At 43.7% G+C, this 16,108-nt stretch overlaps 1 protein-coding gene across 2 annotated transcripts in view; it reads left to right on the forward strand.

The window, feature by feature from the left end:
• Positions 1-16,108, forward strand: part of AP3D1 (adaptor related protein complex 3 subunit delta 1) — a 40,659-nt gene that overhangs the window by 11,731 nt on the left and 12,820 nt on the right. For both annotated transcript variants that reach the window (XM_040086890.2, XM_040086891.2), the window contains exons 2-17: positions 1,813-1,908; positions 2,720-2,800; positions 3,372-3,452; positions 5,286-5,393; positions 5,734-5,863; positions 7,174-7,313; positions 7,577-7,650; positions 9,344-9,393; positions 10,895-10,944; positions 11,340-11,388; positions 12,150-12,295; positions 13,015-13,163; positions 13,241-13,471; positions 14,901-15,132; positions 15,511-15,656; positions 15,780-15,921. In XM_040086890.2, the coding sequence (XP_039942824.1) occupies positions 1,813-1,908; positions 2,720-2,800; positions 3,372-3,452; positions 5,286-5,393; positions 5,734-5,863; positions 7,174-7,313; positions 7,577-7,650; positions 9,344-9,393; positions 10,895-10,944; positions 11,340-11,388; positions 12,150-12,295; positions 13,015-13,163; positions 13,241-13,471; positions 14,901-15,132; positions 15,511-15,656; positions 15,780-15,921 (1,905 nt within the window). The remainder of the gene's footprint in view (positions 1-1,812; positions 1,909-2,719; positions 2,801-3,371; positions 3,453-5,285; positions 5,394-5,733; positions 5,864-7,173; positions 7,314-7,576; positions 7,651-9,343; positions 9,394-10,894; positions 10,945-11,339; positions 11,389-12,149; positions 12,296-13,014; positions 13,164-13,240; positions 13,472-14,900; positions 15,133-15,510; positions 15,657-15,779; positions 15,922-16,108) is intronic.

Below are 16,108 nucleotides of genomic sequence, written 5' to 3' on the forward strand. Positions count from 1 at the left end.
CCTGTGTGAGTTGTTGGGACCTGAATCGCTGTTAGGTGAATGGTTTAGAATCCCAAATCTGCTTCTGGGCAAAATCCCCTGGTCACTACATTGTTAAATGTTTGGAGGTGACGCCATCTCCAATTTTGGCAGATGCAATCCACTCACCTGTATCCAGTAGAACAGAAGGGATCTGTGTACAGGAGAGGGTTGTTTGGTGTTTACAGTGCCCTCCCTTAACATGAATATTCCCACTGTAAGGACAGTATTTCTATCCCAAACACAGGCATTTAGGAATATCTTAAATTCCTTCAAGTTCTCATTCATTTGTCTGCTGAGCTCTCCCAGGCTGGCCCCAGAGCAGAGGGGCTCCAGCCCTTGCAGCAGCTCTGTGCCTCCTCTGCCCTGGCTCCAGCAGCTCCACGTGCTCCTGCTGTTGTTCCCCAGGGCTGGGGCAGCTCTGCAGCTGGGGTCTCACCTGGGTGGGCAGAGGGGCAGAATCCCCCCTCCCCTGCTGCCCACGCTGGGGGCTCAGCCCAGCACAGGGGGGTTTCTGGGGTCAGTGCCCATGGCCGGGGCAGCCTGAGCCTCTCCCCACCAACACCCCCAGTCCCTCTCCCAGGGCTGCTCCCATCCATTCTCCACACACTGTTTCTAGCAGCAAACTCTTGTGACTTGAATAGTGAGTGTCACTCCGGGACATTTGTAAAAGACTAAAAAATGGTTGCATTAATACACAAAAGTTAATGTAAAGGGGAAAAAATGTTGATTAAAGTCAGGCCTGTAGACTCCTATGCTGAAAATATAATTTTGGAGGAAGGTGGTGGTATTCAGGCAGGGATTAGGTAATCAGGTTCTGACCTGGTTCCTCTGGCAGTTAGGAATGTGAAATACCTTGGTGCACGCGTGGCTTCAAAAAGAGATTATTTCTTTGCATTTAAATTTTCATGATTCCTGTAGCAGATGCTTTCAGTACTTAAATAATAATTGTGAACTGGAAGAATCTTGGGCTGAGCAAATTCTGCTTATGAAGTAAAATCTGTACAGATAATTTTAAATCACATGTTTGCCACATCCTTCCCACAAGCACAGATGTGATTGCTTGGAAAGATGTGAAGGTAAACATTGTGACATTTGGCTCTTTGAATTGCTGAGAAATTCATACAAATAACTGTTATTATTAAATGTGTGAATGGCAAAAAGGCTCATGTTAGTTGAGAACCAGAGAGGGGGTTCATGACTTTCCATGGAACTTTCCATGGCTGGGGGGATCTAGGAAGCACCTGTGTCCCATCCAAGCCTTGTGCTGGGTCCCTTCAGGCACGGGGAGCGTTGTGGGTGCACACCCAGAGTGTCATCATTGGCAGCATGTCCAAAAGTGGGGCAGCTCAGCGTGTTTTCATCGGTCACCTTTCATTTGTGGGCTGTTAACAGTGTTTGGCAGTTTCTTCTTGTCACGTAATGAGCGGCTGTTCTCTGACATCCCTCTGGGGGCAGGGTGAACTCTGGTTTTGTTCTGACCTCTGCCTACTCAGTCTCCATTGAACAACTTCATCTTTGCAGATTTTTGAATCTAGAGCTTTGGAGTGAGTGGTGTAATTGTTGGGGAGAGCAGAAGGGACAACCACCAAAGAAACATTTCATACTTTTGGTTTTGTAACAGAATTGTGGTGGTTCTTTTTAATAAGTAATTTTGTCAGAATTAAGTGCTTACTAAGTTGTGTGTGAGATTGGCGCTTGCAAATGCTGAGTTCTGCTGCTCCTCCCCACCAACATGCTGGAAACTTGAGAAACTGGTAACAGAGCTCGAATTTTTTTTTTTGTTTTCTTCAGGCAAAATACATCTCACAGTGCATCGACGAGATCAAGCAGGAGCTGAAGCAGGACAACATCGCAGTGAAGGCAAACGCAGTCTGCAAACTGACCTACGTGAGTGTCTTGCTGGGATCCCGTGGAATTGCAGCTGGATTTTGTTCTTTCCTGCTGATTTGGAGACAGCCTCAAGGCTGGATGCCTGCTGTCCCTGGACTGCTCTAAGTGCAGGCTGTGGGGACAGTGCTCCCCCAGCTCTCTAACATCAGAGGCTGCACATTTCTGCTCTGTTTGGTACAATTGGATTTTATTGTGATGGGTCAGGAAGTGAATCTCATTTAAAGCAAATTAAAAGAAATTGTTTTCAACTGGATTGGTTCTGACGACATAGTGACATGAGCGCTTGAAACTAGGTTGGTTTCTCTTTGCTCAGTCCTTTGTTGACAAGGATAAGACAAATTTTGGTAAAGAGTTCTTTCTGTGGCTTTACTATGGTTTTTATTAAAAAAAAAAAACCAAGAAGAAAACTCTTCACACCAATGCTTGTATAACTGCATATCATAGAATCACAGAATGATTTGGATTTGAGGAGACCTTAAAGCTCATCCAGTGCCAGCCCTGCCATGGGCAGCGGCACCTTCTGCTGTCCCAGACTGCTCCAAGCCCTGTCCATCCTGACCTTGGGCACTGCCCGGAATCCAGGGGCAGCCACAGCTGCTCTGGGCACCCTGGAATTAATGCAAACTGTTTAAAACTTGTGATGTCTTTCACTTACTGTGAGTGGTGCAGTGTAACATTGCACATAAACCTGTGATGTCTTACAGCATCATTTTCAGACTCCTGTTGCATCTTCAGTTTTGGGAGGTGTCTTGTCCTGTTTTCTTGAGTCTCTGATTTCAGAAGTTTATCTTGGCTTCTCTGCTCACAGTTACAGATGCTGGGCTATGACATCAGTTGGGCTGCTTTCAACATTATTGAAGTTATGAGTGCTTCCAAGTTTACATTCAAGGTGAGTTCTCTGTAAATGCAGCTGTCCTGGCCAAGGACAGATAGCTTTTGTGAAAAGCCAGAGTATTTTTATGTGAGGACCTCCTGAGATTCCTAGTAGCAGCTATTTTTTATTTTGTAATAGTTTTATAATTTTTCTCGAAAGATTTGTTTCATGTTCTCTTGCAGACCTTTTTCACCAAACAGGGTGGAATCTCACTTTCTAAGGAATGATTTCCAAATGGGGCTTTGTACCTGAAACTCAGGAGCCAACACAGACAAAATTAACACAGTAGACAATCCCACCTTATTTCTATAGCTTTATGGTCACTGAACTGTGTTGTAACAAAATGGAGAAGGTGGAGGTGGTTTTATTATCCCTAAGACAGATAAATTAGCAGTAGAACATTACTTGTCTGAATTTATTCTTTCTTGTTATAAACCACTTTTCTAGAGAACCATCTCATGCCTCTTTGGTTACACAAACCTACTCATTCATCTTTTTAATACTGCTTGTAAAGTTGTTTTCCACCTAAACATTGACTGAGTTGACTTTAAAAACAAACTTTGTTTTCCTCCTTGCCTTTTCCCAGCGCATTGGTTACCTGGCTGCCTCCCAGTGCTTTCATGAAGGGACTGATGTCATTATGTTGACAACTAATCAGATCCGAAAGGTAAATGCTCAGTTCTTCATTTTTTCTTAGATTCTCTCCCTATTTGTGCTTTCACATCTCTACCAAGTGTTTCTCCGTTAGCAATGTAGAGGTGTTTAAGCAGAGTTCTTGATTTGCAGCCTGCTGTCATTCCACAAACTGAGGGATTAATGAAACACTCAGGAGCTGTGCACAGCCCTCCCTGTGCTGTCTCATACCAGCTCTGTGTTTGTTCAGCGCAGAGAATGGTGACAGAAATAACTTTGCTGGTCTCTAGGCAGTGCTTATAAGAATGTATCAGGCAGCAAAAATGTCCCCATTCCTGAAGTAAAATGAGCAGTGGCTCAGGAGTGACATGTCTCTACAACATTTCTACTTGTGAGGGCTCTTTTTGTCTGTAATTCCAGATCAGACTTTGACTTCTCTGGTAGAATTGGGTGTAAAAATGGTGAAGTGTAAGGAAAGTTTTGTTCTGTATTCTGTACCCACGTGTGTATTCGTCTTCATAGAGCTTGAGCGCTTAGAGTTACTGGTTTGCTGCATAGTTTTTCCATTCTTGAAGTTACAGATATTTTTTTAAAGCTCTTAACTCTCATTTTTTAAGTATCACTGCTTTAAAACTTGACTGATCCAGTACAAGATGTGCCTGCATTTTTACCATATAAGGAACTAAAATGTGTTTTCCTTTCTTAAAGAGCAATGGGATGTTATACCCTAAAGAACTAGTGCTTTTCCCTTTGTCTTTTGAACTATGCGGTGCTGAATGTGAATATCTATTGTCTTTATTATGGATATTTTATTTTACTGAATTTCAATAATTTGCTGGCTACTTCCACTTCATGCCCAAGTTTTTACTTAAAAGCATCTATCTCTATTCCTTTTCATGTTTCATTGATCCAAGCACTTGAGATTTGAAGGATTTATGAGTTCTCAAGATACATTCAAGCCAGGATGAGTTGCAGTTTTTTGCTCCTAAAGAAGTAGATTGCATTACCCTTAAAGCAGACTTTAATTTCCCACCACCTGCAGCAGGTTTTTAAATGAGATGCAATTTAAATGGCACAGAACCCCAAAGGCCTGACTATGTTTAGCTCTCCTGAAGCAGCTTCAGTGCCCACGTGAATCTGGACTCTTAATTCAGCAGTCCATGTGGGGATGCTCTGTGCAGCTTCTTCATGTTTGTGTTTCTTGATACACAATTTACAGTCTGTACTGGAACATACTCAGAGATTAATTTTACTACAGTTAAGTGACTTAAGCTTAGAAAGACCTGAAGGACTCTGGAGGGCTGGGTAGGAAACGTACTACAGATAGATCCAAGGAAAATTGACCAGTAAATGTGTTCCACACACGTAATTTGTGTCCTGTCTTTGTGGACTGGAAGTTGTGGTGCTGCCAGCAGCTCGGGAGAGGAATAATCTCATTTCTCTACTAGATTAGGGTGGGACACCACTCCCTCAAGAGTGCTTGTTCCCAGTGAAGTTGATGGCACTTGGAATTGGACTTAGCAGGGTTAGTGTTTAATACCAGCTTTTTAGGACTTTAAATATAATTACTTCAAATGTAATGAGTGTTTAAAAACTATTTCCATTCCCAAAACACCTCCAAGGTGCGATCTCTCCGATTGCTTTTATGTTGCAGTCATCCATCTCTTGTTTAATTATGGTTCCTTGTGCCCATTATTAAACCCCAGGCTGGCTGTACTTCAGTAGGTGTTAGTAGTTGATATATAAATATTCCCATGAAGCAGAAGCTCTGCTTCATTTATGTTGAATGAATAAAATTAGTCTGAGGAAACAGTTTCTTGACAACCTGTGTGATCTTAAATTTTTGAGCGTGTTTCTCTTTTTTTAGGATCTGAGTAGCCCTAACCAGTATGATACTGGAGTTGCACTGACTGGCTTGTCCTGTTTTGTTACTCCAGATCTTGCCAGGGACTTGGCAAATGACATCATGACGTTGGTGAGTTGATAGGGTTGAAATAACTTTCTATAATTCTAGAATCTTAAGTTGTTAAATCTGGTAAATAGTCTAAATTTAGAACTGATACATGTGCAAACTGCTGTTTCATTCTTGTGGAGGTTCTGGGGAGCTTTTACAGACCTTAGTTAGATACAGAGGATCACTCTAAAATATATTAATTAGTTTTGGTGGTAAACAACAGTGTTTTGCTCTCGCCTCAAAGCTGAGTTTTCAAAAAGCAGTTGAGTCTCCCAGGAAGAGCTTCAGTGACAGGAGTGAGCACAGGAGCTCTGGAGGCATGGATGTGCTCAGAGCCTGACTGCAGTTGCTTTGTTTACAGATGTCTCACACAAAGCCTTACATCAGGAAGAAGGCAGTGTTAATCATGTACAAAGTTTTTTTGAAGTACCCAGAGTCCCTCCGTCCTGCATTTCCTCGCCTTAAAGAGAAACTTGAAGATCCAGATCCTGGTGAGTGGATTTTAGTGAATTCCTTCTGCTCCCACGTGTGGAAGTCCATGTGCTTGTAGAGCTTGTGGAGAAAAAAATACATGAAAAATGCTGTAATCATCTTTTGGGCACTGACTCACCTGTGTCAGGGTAGGTGAGCATAGAGTTTTGACAGGTGTTGCCATATTAAAAATGTGTTCTTTAAAATGTTCATTTCTTCAAACCCAGTGCTACTGAAAATGTATCAGTGGGTTAAACCTTAATGGACAAAGCAGCTTAAAGTTTCCTCATTTGTTGCTTACTGAACTTAGCTTTTGAAAATAGTACAGTTGATTTCAGGGTTTGGGGTTCTGTTTTTGTTACTTCCCGTGCTTTTTTAGCCAGCTGCAGCTATTGTCTTGCAGTGGACACAGTTAAAATCATTTTACATCCCTTAGTGTGTTTTCTATTTATTTGAGTCCAGACTGCTCTTTGGGCCTGTCAGGGCAGGTCAGCAGCAGCACAGGAAATCTGCACTTGCTCTGTATCATATTCACATTTTTGCTCAGTCTTCAGGAGGTGCTGATGTTCCCTCACTGCACCAAAACGCTTGTTTTAGGAATTCTGTGCATGTGTATCTGATCTCCACTTGATTTGTATCTGCTATTACAGAGAGAAATTTAATTGCATTTCCTGGACTGTTCTATTGTGGGCATGGAATATTCATCTTCCAGGGACAATGTTATTAAAGAAAGCAAAATCCCTCACCTGCAGGGAGAGGAAGAAATTGCCTGTTGTGCTTTGTGGAGAGAAGGATTGCTCTCTGCTAGGACACCCAGCCTGTCTAGACTAAAACATTCCAAACTGACAACAACCCATGTAAGAGGCTGAGCAATGAGAAGGGAGTGAACGTGTCCAGTCAGATCGTTTAAGGAATTGTTATTTTTCTTTTGTATTTAAACGTTTTTAAATAATGCATGTCAGAGAAGTCAAGAGTGACTGGAAGCTTTCTGGTGGGTGATTATTGAGTGTGTTGTCTGTGTCCCACAACCAGCTCTCCGCTGTCCAGGGCAGGGATGTGGCAGTGTGCTGGTTTTTGTCATGCTGGACCCAAAGCAGATACTGGCTTGCTGCTATATTAGAAAATAGCCAGAATTAAATAAAACCCTTTCTCAGTTTGCTTTTGCATTCCTGTATTTACTTTACTGCCTCAGGGTTGGGAATGAGGCCAAACCATTGAACACACAGGTCTGAAGCTTCAGCTGCTTTTGCTGTGGGGGTTCTGCACCAGAAACTTCAATTACAATGAAGGCATTGATGGGATTTGTGCTTCTCCCCCTTGTTTTCCCCAGGTGTGCAGTCTGCTGCAGTAAATGTTATTTGTGAGCTGGCTCGACGCAATCCCAAAAATTACCTTTCCCTTGCTCCGCTCTTCTTCAAGTTGATGACGTCATCGACCAATAATTGGGTTCTCATTAAAATTATAAAACTGGCAAGTATTCTGCTTTTTATTTACAGGATTAGGGTTCTCGTTAAATTACCTTGGGTGTGAAAATTTATTTCTTGCTGGGAGGCATAGTTACCATTCAATCTGAATAAAAAGAAACCAGGAATATCTTCTGATGCTTGTGAATTTAACCAAAGAGAAAAATTATGTTAATATAGCTTGGTTTAAATACAGTGAGCTGTAATTTGCATAATGTTTTGAGGCTATTGAAAGGCAGCTATTAACTCAGTTTTCTTCTCTTTGAATAGTTTGGTGCTCTTACTCCATTAGAACCAAGACTGGGAAAGAAACTGATTGAGCCCCTGACCAACCTCATCCACAGGTATGTGACAGATCCTGCTTTGTTCAGTCAGGTCTGGGGAAGCACCTGGTGGGTGGGTCACTATCTGGGGTGAGGATGCATTTTATAACTTTTTCTTGACTTCTGGTATATTGCCTTCAAGTATCAAAAGATAATCTTAGATCAGGCTTGTTTCTAAGAAACCTGAGGTAAAATACCTTAAAGGAAAATCTCGGGGTGTCTGACTGTCAGCATGAATTCCTCCAAAGGACGCATGAAAATTGGAGCAATTTGCTTTCCTTTCACTGCTTCTCAAGCCAGAGATGACTGTGGAGAATGTATAAAAAACCCTGGCTTAGAAAAGGCTCAGCTGTGTATTTGCCTCTCCTGCTCACCTCACACATTTGATTCCTGACTTTTGGGAGTGCCTTACCCACCACAGCAGTGTGACAAGGAATATATTAAAACTCTTTCTCATACATTTGGCAGCTCAGATGTGTTTTGAAAGAGTTTCTTATAGTATATATGTTCTAAATGTAGATTAAATAAAGTTGATGTTATTTCCTTGTCCCTTGTTAATGCTGGTTTGTGGTGGTGTAGCAGTTCTAATTCTGAACTGAAATTAGGAAATGGATGCCTTGGAAGGGAGTACATGGATTCCCCCAGTTATGAAGAGGAAGTGTGATCTTATGCAAGAGTTGTTGAGGGAAAAAGTTTTTCTTTTTATGTGACAGAGCAAGGTTTTAAGCAGATATCTGTGCAGCCTTGAGAGCAGCTTTAGCCAGATGATTTCTGTCCATCCTCATATTCCTTTAAGGCAGGCTCAGAGCGAAGCAGCATTGGGGTATCTCCAGGGAGCTGTCAGCAGTAAAAAACAGATAAAACCCACCAGAAAAGCAGGAAGATGGACAATCCTACCTCCTCTCCCCAGCTCCCACATCAGTAATCCTGCATTGTGAGGACTGAATCCCCTTTGGCTTGCTCTTCATTCAGTCATTTTGGTTCTCACAATGAGTCACAGCACTCTGAGCTGTCCCACCAAGTGCCCAGGGAGCAGAAGTGTTGGTGTTGGTTCTCAGCATCCCAGGCTGACCCTCAGGGCATCACTGTGCTGCTGCCTCCAGAGCTGTGCTCCTGCACTGGGAGCCTGCACCTTTGGGCCTTGGGAGGTTCTCGTTTCCCTCTTGTACAGATCAGGCTTTGTAGGGACCTCTGCAATAATCAGAACTGCATTGTCTGTGTGTTCAGCTGGCACAAGCAGCCTTGAATTTGGGTTTGGGGGCTATCAGACACTGGAAATGGGTGTTCTGCATCCCAAGCCTCTGCTGCTGGGGTGTGACTCGCTTGGAGAGAGACTTTAGCTTCTCCATCTGCCTTGTCATGAATTTTTGACCTTGGGCAGAGGATTTAATTTGATTCTAGGACAAGATTGCTTCAGTATTTTGTGACTGGTGCTGGAATTCAAGTAACCACTTCCTTTCATATTCCTTGTGTCACAGTCCTCTTACTTGCTCCTTTTCCGGGGAGGTTTTTGGGTTTTTAAACATTTGTTTAAAAATTCCTCCCCCCAACAATTTTTAAGTGAGAATCATTTCATCTGTTTGAAGGGATATGGAGCAGAATGTTGACAATGTCTTTTGAAGTTCAAGGTGTTAACTAGCTCCAAGATAGTGCTGACAACTCTTGAAAATGTGCTGGTTTATTCCTTATTTAATGTACTTGATTTCTGTTTCAGCACCTCAGCCATGTCTCTCTTATATGAATGTGTGAACACAGTAATAGCAGGTGAGAACTGAAACTTGGAACCTAGAAAAAAAAAAAACGTGATGAACTTTGTCATCAACTAACACCATCTGTAAACCTTTTTTCTTTAACTTAAAGTATTTTATAATGCAGTAAGTCTCCTGGCAAACTTTGTGTTACTGTGGGGCTGAAATCCTTTGTTGTCAGTGGGTGAGGCACAGTCACTACAGCTGTGTTGTGTTTGCTGAAGGCTGAAACCGGGTACAGACAATGAGATTATTTATATGCCAGATTCTAAATGTTGCTACAACTACAAAATATACCAGCAGCAATTGAATTAAAACAAGAGTGATGTCTCTTTGCCAAGTTTTCTTATGTGATGATGGATCAGGCTTTTTCTTTTTTTAAAATTTTGCAACTTCGCAGTTTAAAAATGGGGTGTAATTCCTCAGAGGGGGCAATTGGAGTTACTGATTGGCAGTTTCAGTTTCTGGGGAAGGGAGATGAACTCCATAACTAGGAGGGTGAGAGAAAACAAAGGCAGAAAGGGGTAACACAGTACTGCAGCTCAGGCTTGGCACTTTTCCGATCAGAGTGTGGAGCAGAGGGTTATTGACATTCACAGTTGGCCTGTCTGTCTCCTGTGGGTACTTTGGATAATGGTGCAGAACTCGCTGTGCTGGGTCAGTTCAGAGAGGGAAGAGAGATCTGTCACTCACTGTGTATTCCTCCAGGGAAACAAGGTGTCGTGATGGGAGGGAAAATAACACACAGAGTAATTCCACTGTGGATGGGAACGGCTTCCCTGAGATCCCGTGGGGTCATCCTGTGGGTAGAGGGAGAATTCACCCACCCAGGTCACCTCAGGGGTGGTGATGTCAGACTTGGAGCCAGCAAACAAGCCCAGGAACGCCAGAGGAACACCTGGCAGCTCTGGAGGTGACAGTGTCCAGCACAGCTTCCCTGCAGGGCCGGAGGGCAGCACGTGGCACTGCTCAGGTACAGCTGGGTTGTGCTGTGCCAGCAGCAGTCACCAGGGTGAGCCACCCTTTCTGCAGTGGGGCTGTGTGCTGCCAGAGCTTTCAGGTGTCCCATATCATCAACAATGGCTGGCTTGATTAAAGCTCCAATCTAATCACATTAAACTCCAGGATCCCTTGCTGCATCCCATTGCATTAGGAAAGTGCACAATTAAAAATTCAGCTGTACAGTAGCTGCTGCCATATTAACAACCTTGACTGCTACACGATGTCAGTGAAATAAATCATAGTGAGAGCAAAGAAGAGCTGCTTTAACCTGGCTGTTGCAGCTGTTTCCACTTTTACACGTTTTTTTCTTGCCCTCTTATTATTGCTGTTACGGTATATGAAACTACAAGTTCATGTCACAACCTTGTGTCCTCCCTCCAGACCCCCAAAAGTCCAGACAAACAATAATCTAGCACCTTTCCCTGAGGGCTGAGCTTGGTGTGGGCTGTCAGGTGGTGTTGCTGCAGTCGTTCCCAGCACAGAAATACTGACTGGAGTTTGTGTCTCTGTTTCAGTTCTGATCTCCCTGTCCTCGGGGATGCCCAACCACAGCGCCAGCATCCAGGTGGGACCCTTTGTTTGGGGGTTGTTTGTTCTGCTCTTCTGTGGGATCCTAAGGGCCAGGGAAAATGGGGTTGTGTTCCAGAGGTTACAGCAGTAGCTCCCTGAAGTGCTCTCACTCTGCAATCCTGCAGGCTGAAGCATTTCCTATATAAATTCTCCTACATAATTCACTCTGAAATGCAGAGTTGGAGAGTTCTCCCAACTCTTTATTCATCTCCTGCTCCCAATACAGTCACACAGAGGTTCCTTTTGTTTGGAAGTCTGTTAATGCAACCAGCCCCTCTCACCTGGAGACCTCAGGTCTTGTTCAGATACTTCCTTGTGTATTGAGGAAACTTCATGAAGACTTATTTTAATTAAGACCCGTAATAAACACGGTGTGATCTTTTTTTGCAGCTTTGTGTGCAGAAGTTGAGGATATTGATAGAAGATTCTGACCAGAACTGTAAGTATGGTGCTTGTCTTCATGGAGCTGTTGGCCCCCACCACTGGGGAAATGCTGCAGCAGCCTCAGAGGGGTTGTGGTGCCTGGTGTGCTGGAAACAGTTGTTGGGGGGGTTTAATGTGGAAATCATTGAGCACTTCTTTATAATAATATTTTTAAAAACAAATGACAGCAGTTATTACTGCTGTTTGTGGTCTAGTAAATCTAAAACAGTTCTTTCCATGCTCTGGGATTTCCCTTTTTGTAGACTGGCTGCTTGGAAAGCAGTGACAGCTATTTTCAGCAGAGTGAGCATAATAGTAAAATGCTAGTGTTGACTTACTTCAGTGACTGCAAAGAATACTGGGAAATTTTTCTTTTGTGCAGCTCTTTTTCCTGCCATCTGAATTTTCCCCTTGAGAACAAGGCTGTTACACACCAATCTTCAGTGCTTTTAAAGGTGTGTTTAACTCAGGATACCTGTTCTCAAACCCCAGCATTTCTATTTATTAAATACATATTTTTGAGTCAATGCTAAAACTTGAGGTGCAGGAAGATCCTGATGAGGGTTATATATTTAATTACTTGTCTGTCTGTGGGATTGTGAAATTAAAGACAGTAGTTTGTGATTTACCATTCTCAAAAATGCTTTTCTTCATCACAGATTTTTATTCAAGGGGTTCAATACCAAGTGCTTCTGCTGAAACCAGCTTTAAGATTTCATGCTCAGCACAAAACAGTGTTTCTATATTTGGAAAGAAGTTTTATTTTGTCTTTCACAGTGAAGTACCTGGGACTGTTAGCTATGTCCAAAATCCTGAAAACACACCCCAAGTCAGTTCAGTCTCACAAGGATCTCATTCTCCAATGTTTGGATGACAAAGATGAGTCCATCCGACTCAGAGCTTTAGATCTCCTCTATGGCATGGTATGTTCTTACATTTATTCCCCCTGCAGCTCCCCTGACCCTTTAGGAAGGTGATGTTCAAAGAAAACATCTCTGCCCACTCCACAGCAGACTTTTGATAACAGTTCCCATATCTTTTCTGGCACTTAGGACAAGTAAAATATCTGCCTCAGCATGAGGGCTTTAAAAATTCTGATTCAGACTGGATGGAATTTGCTCAGTTTCCCTGTTGGAAATCACCAATTTTGAGATCCGTTCTGTTGGATGTTAATGACTCCTAAATTTGTTTGCATTATAAGCAAAAATGTTTTAATCTCTTAAGCTTTCTAATCTGGCAGTAGAAGATTGATTTTTCTCTTGGATTTCTGTATTTCTGGTAGTAATTCTGATCCTCAGCTGTCCCACAGTGAGGTCATCACAGAAAAATCAGCTGGTTGGAAAAAGCCTTGGAGATGATCAAATCCAACCTATGACCTAACACCACTTGTCAGCCAGGCCATGGCACTAAGTGCCACATCCAGTCTTCTCTTAAACACCTGGTTACTTGTGCTGCCTCTTTTTTAACAAAAACACTGAGCAGTATTGAGCAGGTTCATTTTTGGATTGGGGCCCAGAGAGGTGGTTCTGGTTTCTCGTCAACATGATGTAGGTCCAGCAAAGAGCCAGCAGCCACTGTACTGGAACTGGAAGGATGTGGCTGTGTTGGAAAGTGGTTGAACCCTTCACCACGTCTTTAACAGGTCTCCAAGAAAAACCTGATGGAGATTGTGAAGAAACTGATGATTCACGTGGATAAAGCCGAAGGGACGACGTACCGAGATGAGCTGCTGACCAAAATCATAGACATCTGCAGCCAGTCCAATTATCAGTACATCACCAACTTTGAATGGTCAGTGCTGCCAGCTTGGAGCCCATCCCAAAGGCGGTGCAGGCTTGTTCTCTGACCCCCACCCATCCCTTCCATAGGTACATAAGCATCCTGGTGGAGCTGACCCGGCTGGAGGGCACGAGGCACGGGCACCTGATCGCAGCCCAGATGTTGGATGTGGCCATCAGAGTGAAAGCCATCCGCAAGTTTGCGGTGTCCCAGATGGCCATGCTGCTGGACAACGCCCACCTCATCGCCAGCAACACCCAGAGGAACGGCATCTGCGAGGTGCTCTATGCCGCTGCCTGGATCTGCGGGGAGTTCTCTGAGTAAGTGAGGAACAGAGCCTGCTGTGCTGTGAGGGGAAGCTTTTGGGCAAAGCTTTTGGTCACTGAAATGTGCTTTTGAGAGAAGGGTGCTTCAGAGCATGTATGTTAATGCCACCAGAGTGATTGTTGTTCTCTTGTTCCCTCACACTATTGACTCCTCAGCTCTTTTTAGCTGAGACATTTTTAAGTATCTGGTCATTTTTCCTGTCCCTCCAGCCTTGCCCACTCATGCAGGAAACCACAGTAGTGAATCCCAGAATATTCTGAGTCAGAAGGGAGCCTCGAGGATCACTGAGTTTAACTCCTGTCCCTGCACAGACACCCCAACAATCCCACCCTGAGCACCCCTGAGAGTGGTGTCCAAACGCTCCTGCAGCTCTGGCAGCCTCGGGGCTGGGACCATTCCCTGGGGAGCCTGGGCAGTGCCCAGCACCCTCGGGGGGAAGAACCTTTCCCTGAGCTCCATCCCAAGGCCTGGCACAGCTCCAGCCCTTGCTGGGCTCCTGTCCCTGTCCCAGAGCAGAGCTCAGCCCCTGCCCCTCCGCCTCCCCTCGGGAGGAGCTGCAGCCCCCGAGGAGCCTCCCCTCAGTCTCCTCTACTCCAGCAGAACGAGCCAAGTGCCCTCAGCCCCTCCTCAGCCCCTTCCCCAGCTCCGTGTCCCTCCTTTGGGCACTCTCCAACAGCTTTGGATCCTTCTGGTATTGTAGGTATAAGCTGTTAGATCTTAAGACATTGAAGGATCTCCTTAATCATTAAGGTCTACCCCTATTTGTATTATAGGAAACATGTGCAATCACCATGTTTGGATTCATTCTTTCTCTCCTCCTTGTTTTGCCCTTGTTACAAGGTTTTTGCAAAGCCCCATCTTCCTGGAAATTCAAAGTTGTCATCTTTTTTCTCAAAATTTTTCAATGCCCACTGTTGCACAGTTTTCATTGCTCTTGTACCAATAATGGTGTTTTAGCTTCAACAGATGTTTTTGTCTCTTGCTTGTGCAGATACAGCTGTAACCCAGCTTTTGTTCTGGTAGATCGGACAGGTGTGGTACTGTAGTCTCCTCTCACCAGTTGGTTTGGTGTCTCCTCCTAATTACCACTCTGAACACAGGCTCCAGGTTAAATTCACACTGTAGCTGTGATATTGGGGGAATGCTGGCACAGCTCAGATCTTCATTTTCTTAAAAAAAAAACTGTACAAAGAAAATTGCAGAAGTAAGAGAATATATTTTTCTTTCCCAGTGTGATTACATTTATACTTAGAAACAACTTTAGCTTTCAGTTTGTAATAGTCCAGTAACTTTTTTGTGCCTCTTCCATTTAGCTGTGAGCAGATAATTTTGAGTAAGAGCATGAGATCTGCTAAATCAAATTAAGCAATGCCTGCTGAATTTTATTTTGTTGCCTTTCATCTGTGCACTCTGTCCTTACAGACACCTCGAGGAAGCAAACCAAACCCTGGAAGCGATGTTGAGGCCCAAAGTTACAACCCTGCCTGGCCACATCCAGGCTGTTTACGTGCAGAACATGGTGAAGCTCTACGCATCCATCCTGCAGCAGAAGGAGCAGGCTGGGGAAAAGGAAGCAGCTCAGGAAATTACACAGCTGATGATCGAGCGCCTGCCTCAGTTTGTGCAGAGTGCAGATCTGGAGGTTCAGGAGAGGGTAAGAGAACAAAATGACTTTGGGGTTTATCCTGAGAAGCCTTGGAGTGGGGCTGTGGTTCTCTGTGCCCATGCGGATTTTCTATAAACTCTCATCAGTGACAGCTCAGATCTTACTGCAGTTTGATGCCATCTCTGAAGGCTGCCAGCAAGATCTTCACTCAAAACAATTTCATTTTAAAATTATTCAGGCACGTAAGGGAACAAAAAGGCCCCAGCTAAAAGAGAAGCTTAATATGGACTTTTTTACATTTGCTCCAAACCTGCAGTTTATGCTGCTTCTCTTAACAGAGTAAAACACCTTCTGTTGACTTCAGTCAATTTGTTTGGTTTGACTTGGTAAATATTACTCTGAAACCACTTCTGCGTTTGTTTTTAGGCTTCTTGCATCTTGCAGCTGATAAAATACATCCAGAAGCTACAAGTAAAAGAAGTTCCTGTAGCTGAGGAAGTGATAGCCCTGTTTGCTGGGGAGCTGAACCCTGTGGCTCCTAAAGCACAGAAGAAAGTCCCTGTTCCAGAGGGGTAAAGTTCTTTCTCTTTCCCAAACCCTTATTTAAATTTTAAATAATAAAGCAAAATATATGATGAGACTGAAATACTCAGGGGTACTGAGTCAAGTTGTTTGTTTGCTGCAATTCTTCTCAGCCTGGACCTCGATGCCTGGATCAATGAGCCTCCATCAGACAGTGAGTCTGAAGATGAAAAGCCCAAAACAATATTTCATGAGGAGGAGCAAAGACATTCCAGACACAGACAGCCAGAAATAGACGAAGAGGAACTGGCCAGAGTGAGTGAATGTTAAAATGCTTTTTCCTATGTAATTCAGTAGTAATCTCAGTGGTGCTGGAGCAGTGGGGGCTGTTGTGAATTCTCCATGTAGTCAGGGAACCCTTCTGCTCTCCATGGCTCAGGAGAGCTGATCCCTGATTGAGCTGATGCTTATGGACTTCAGCACTTCTGCGAATGGCTGTAAC

The sequence above is a fragment of the Hirundo rustica genome, chromosome 26 (genome assembly GCF_015227805.2).
Source record: "Hirundo rustica isolate bHirRus1 chromosome 26, bHirRus1.pri.v3, whole genome shotgun sequence".
Classification (NCBI taxonomy): domain Eukaryota; kingdom Metazoa; phylum Chordata; class Aves; order Passeriformes; family Hirundinidae; genus Hirundo; species Hirundo rustica.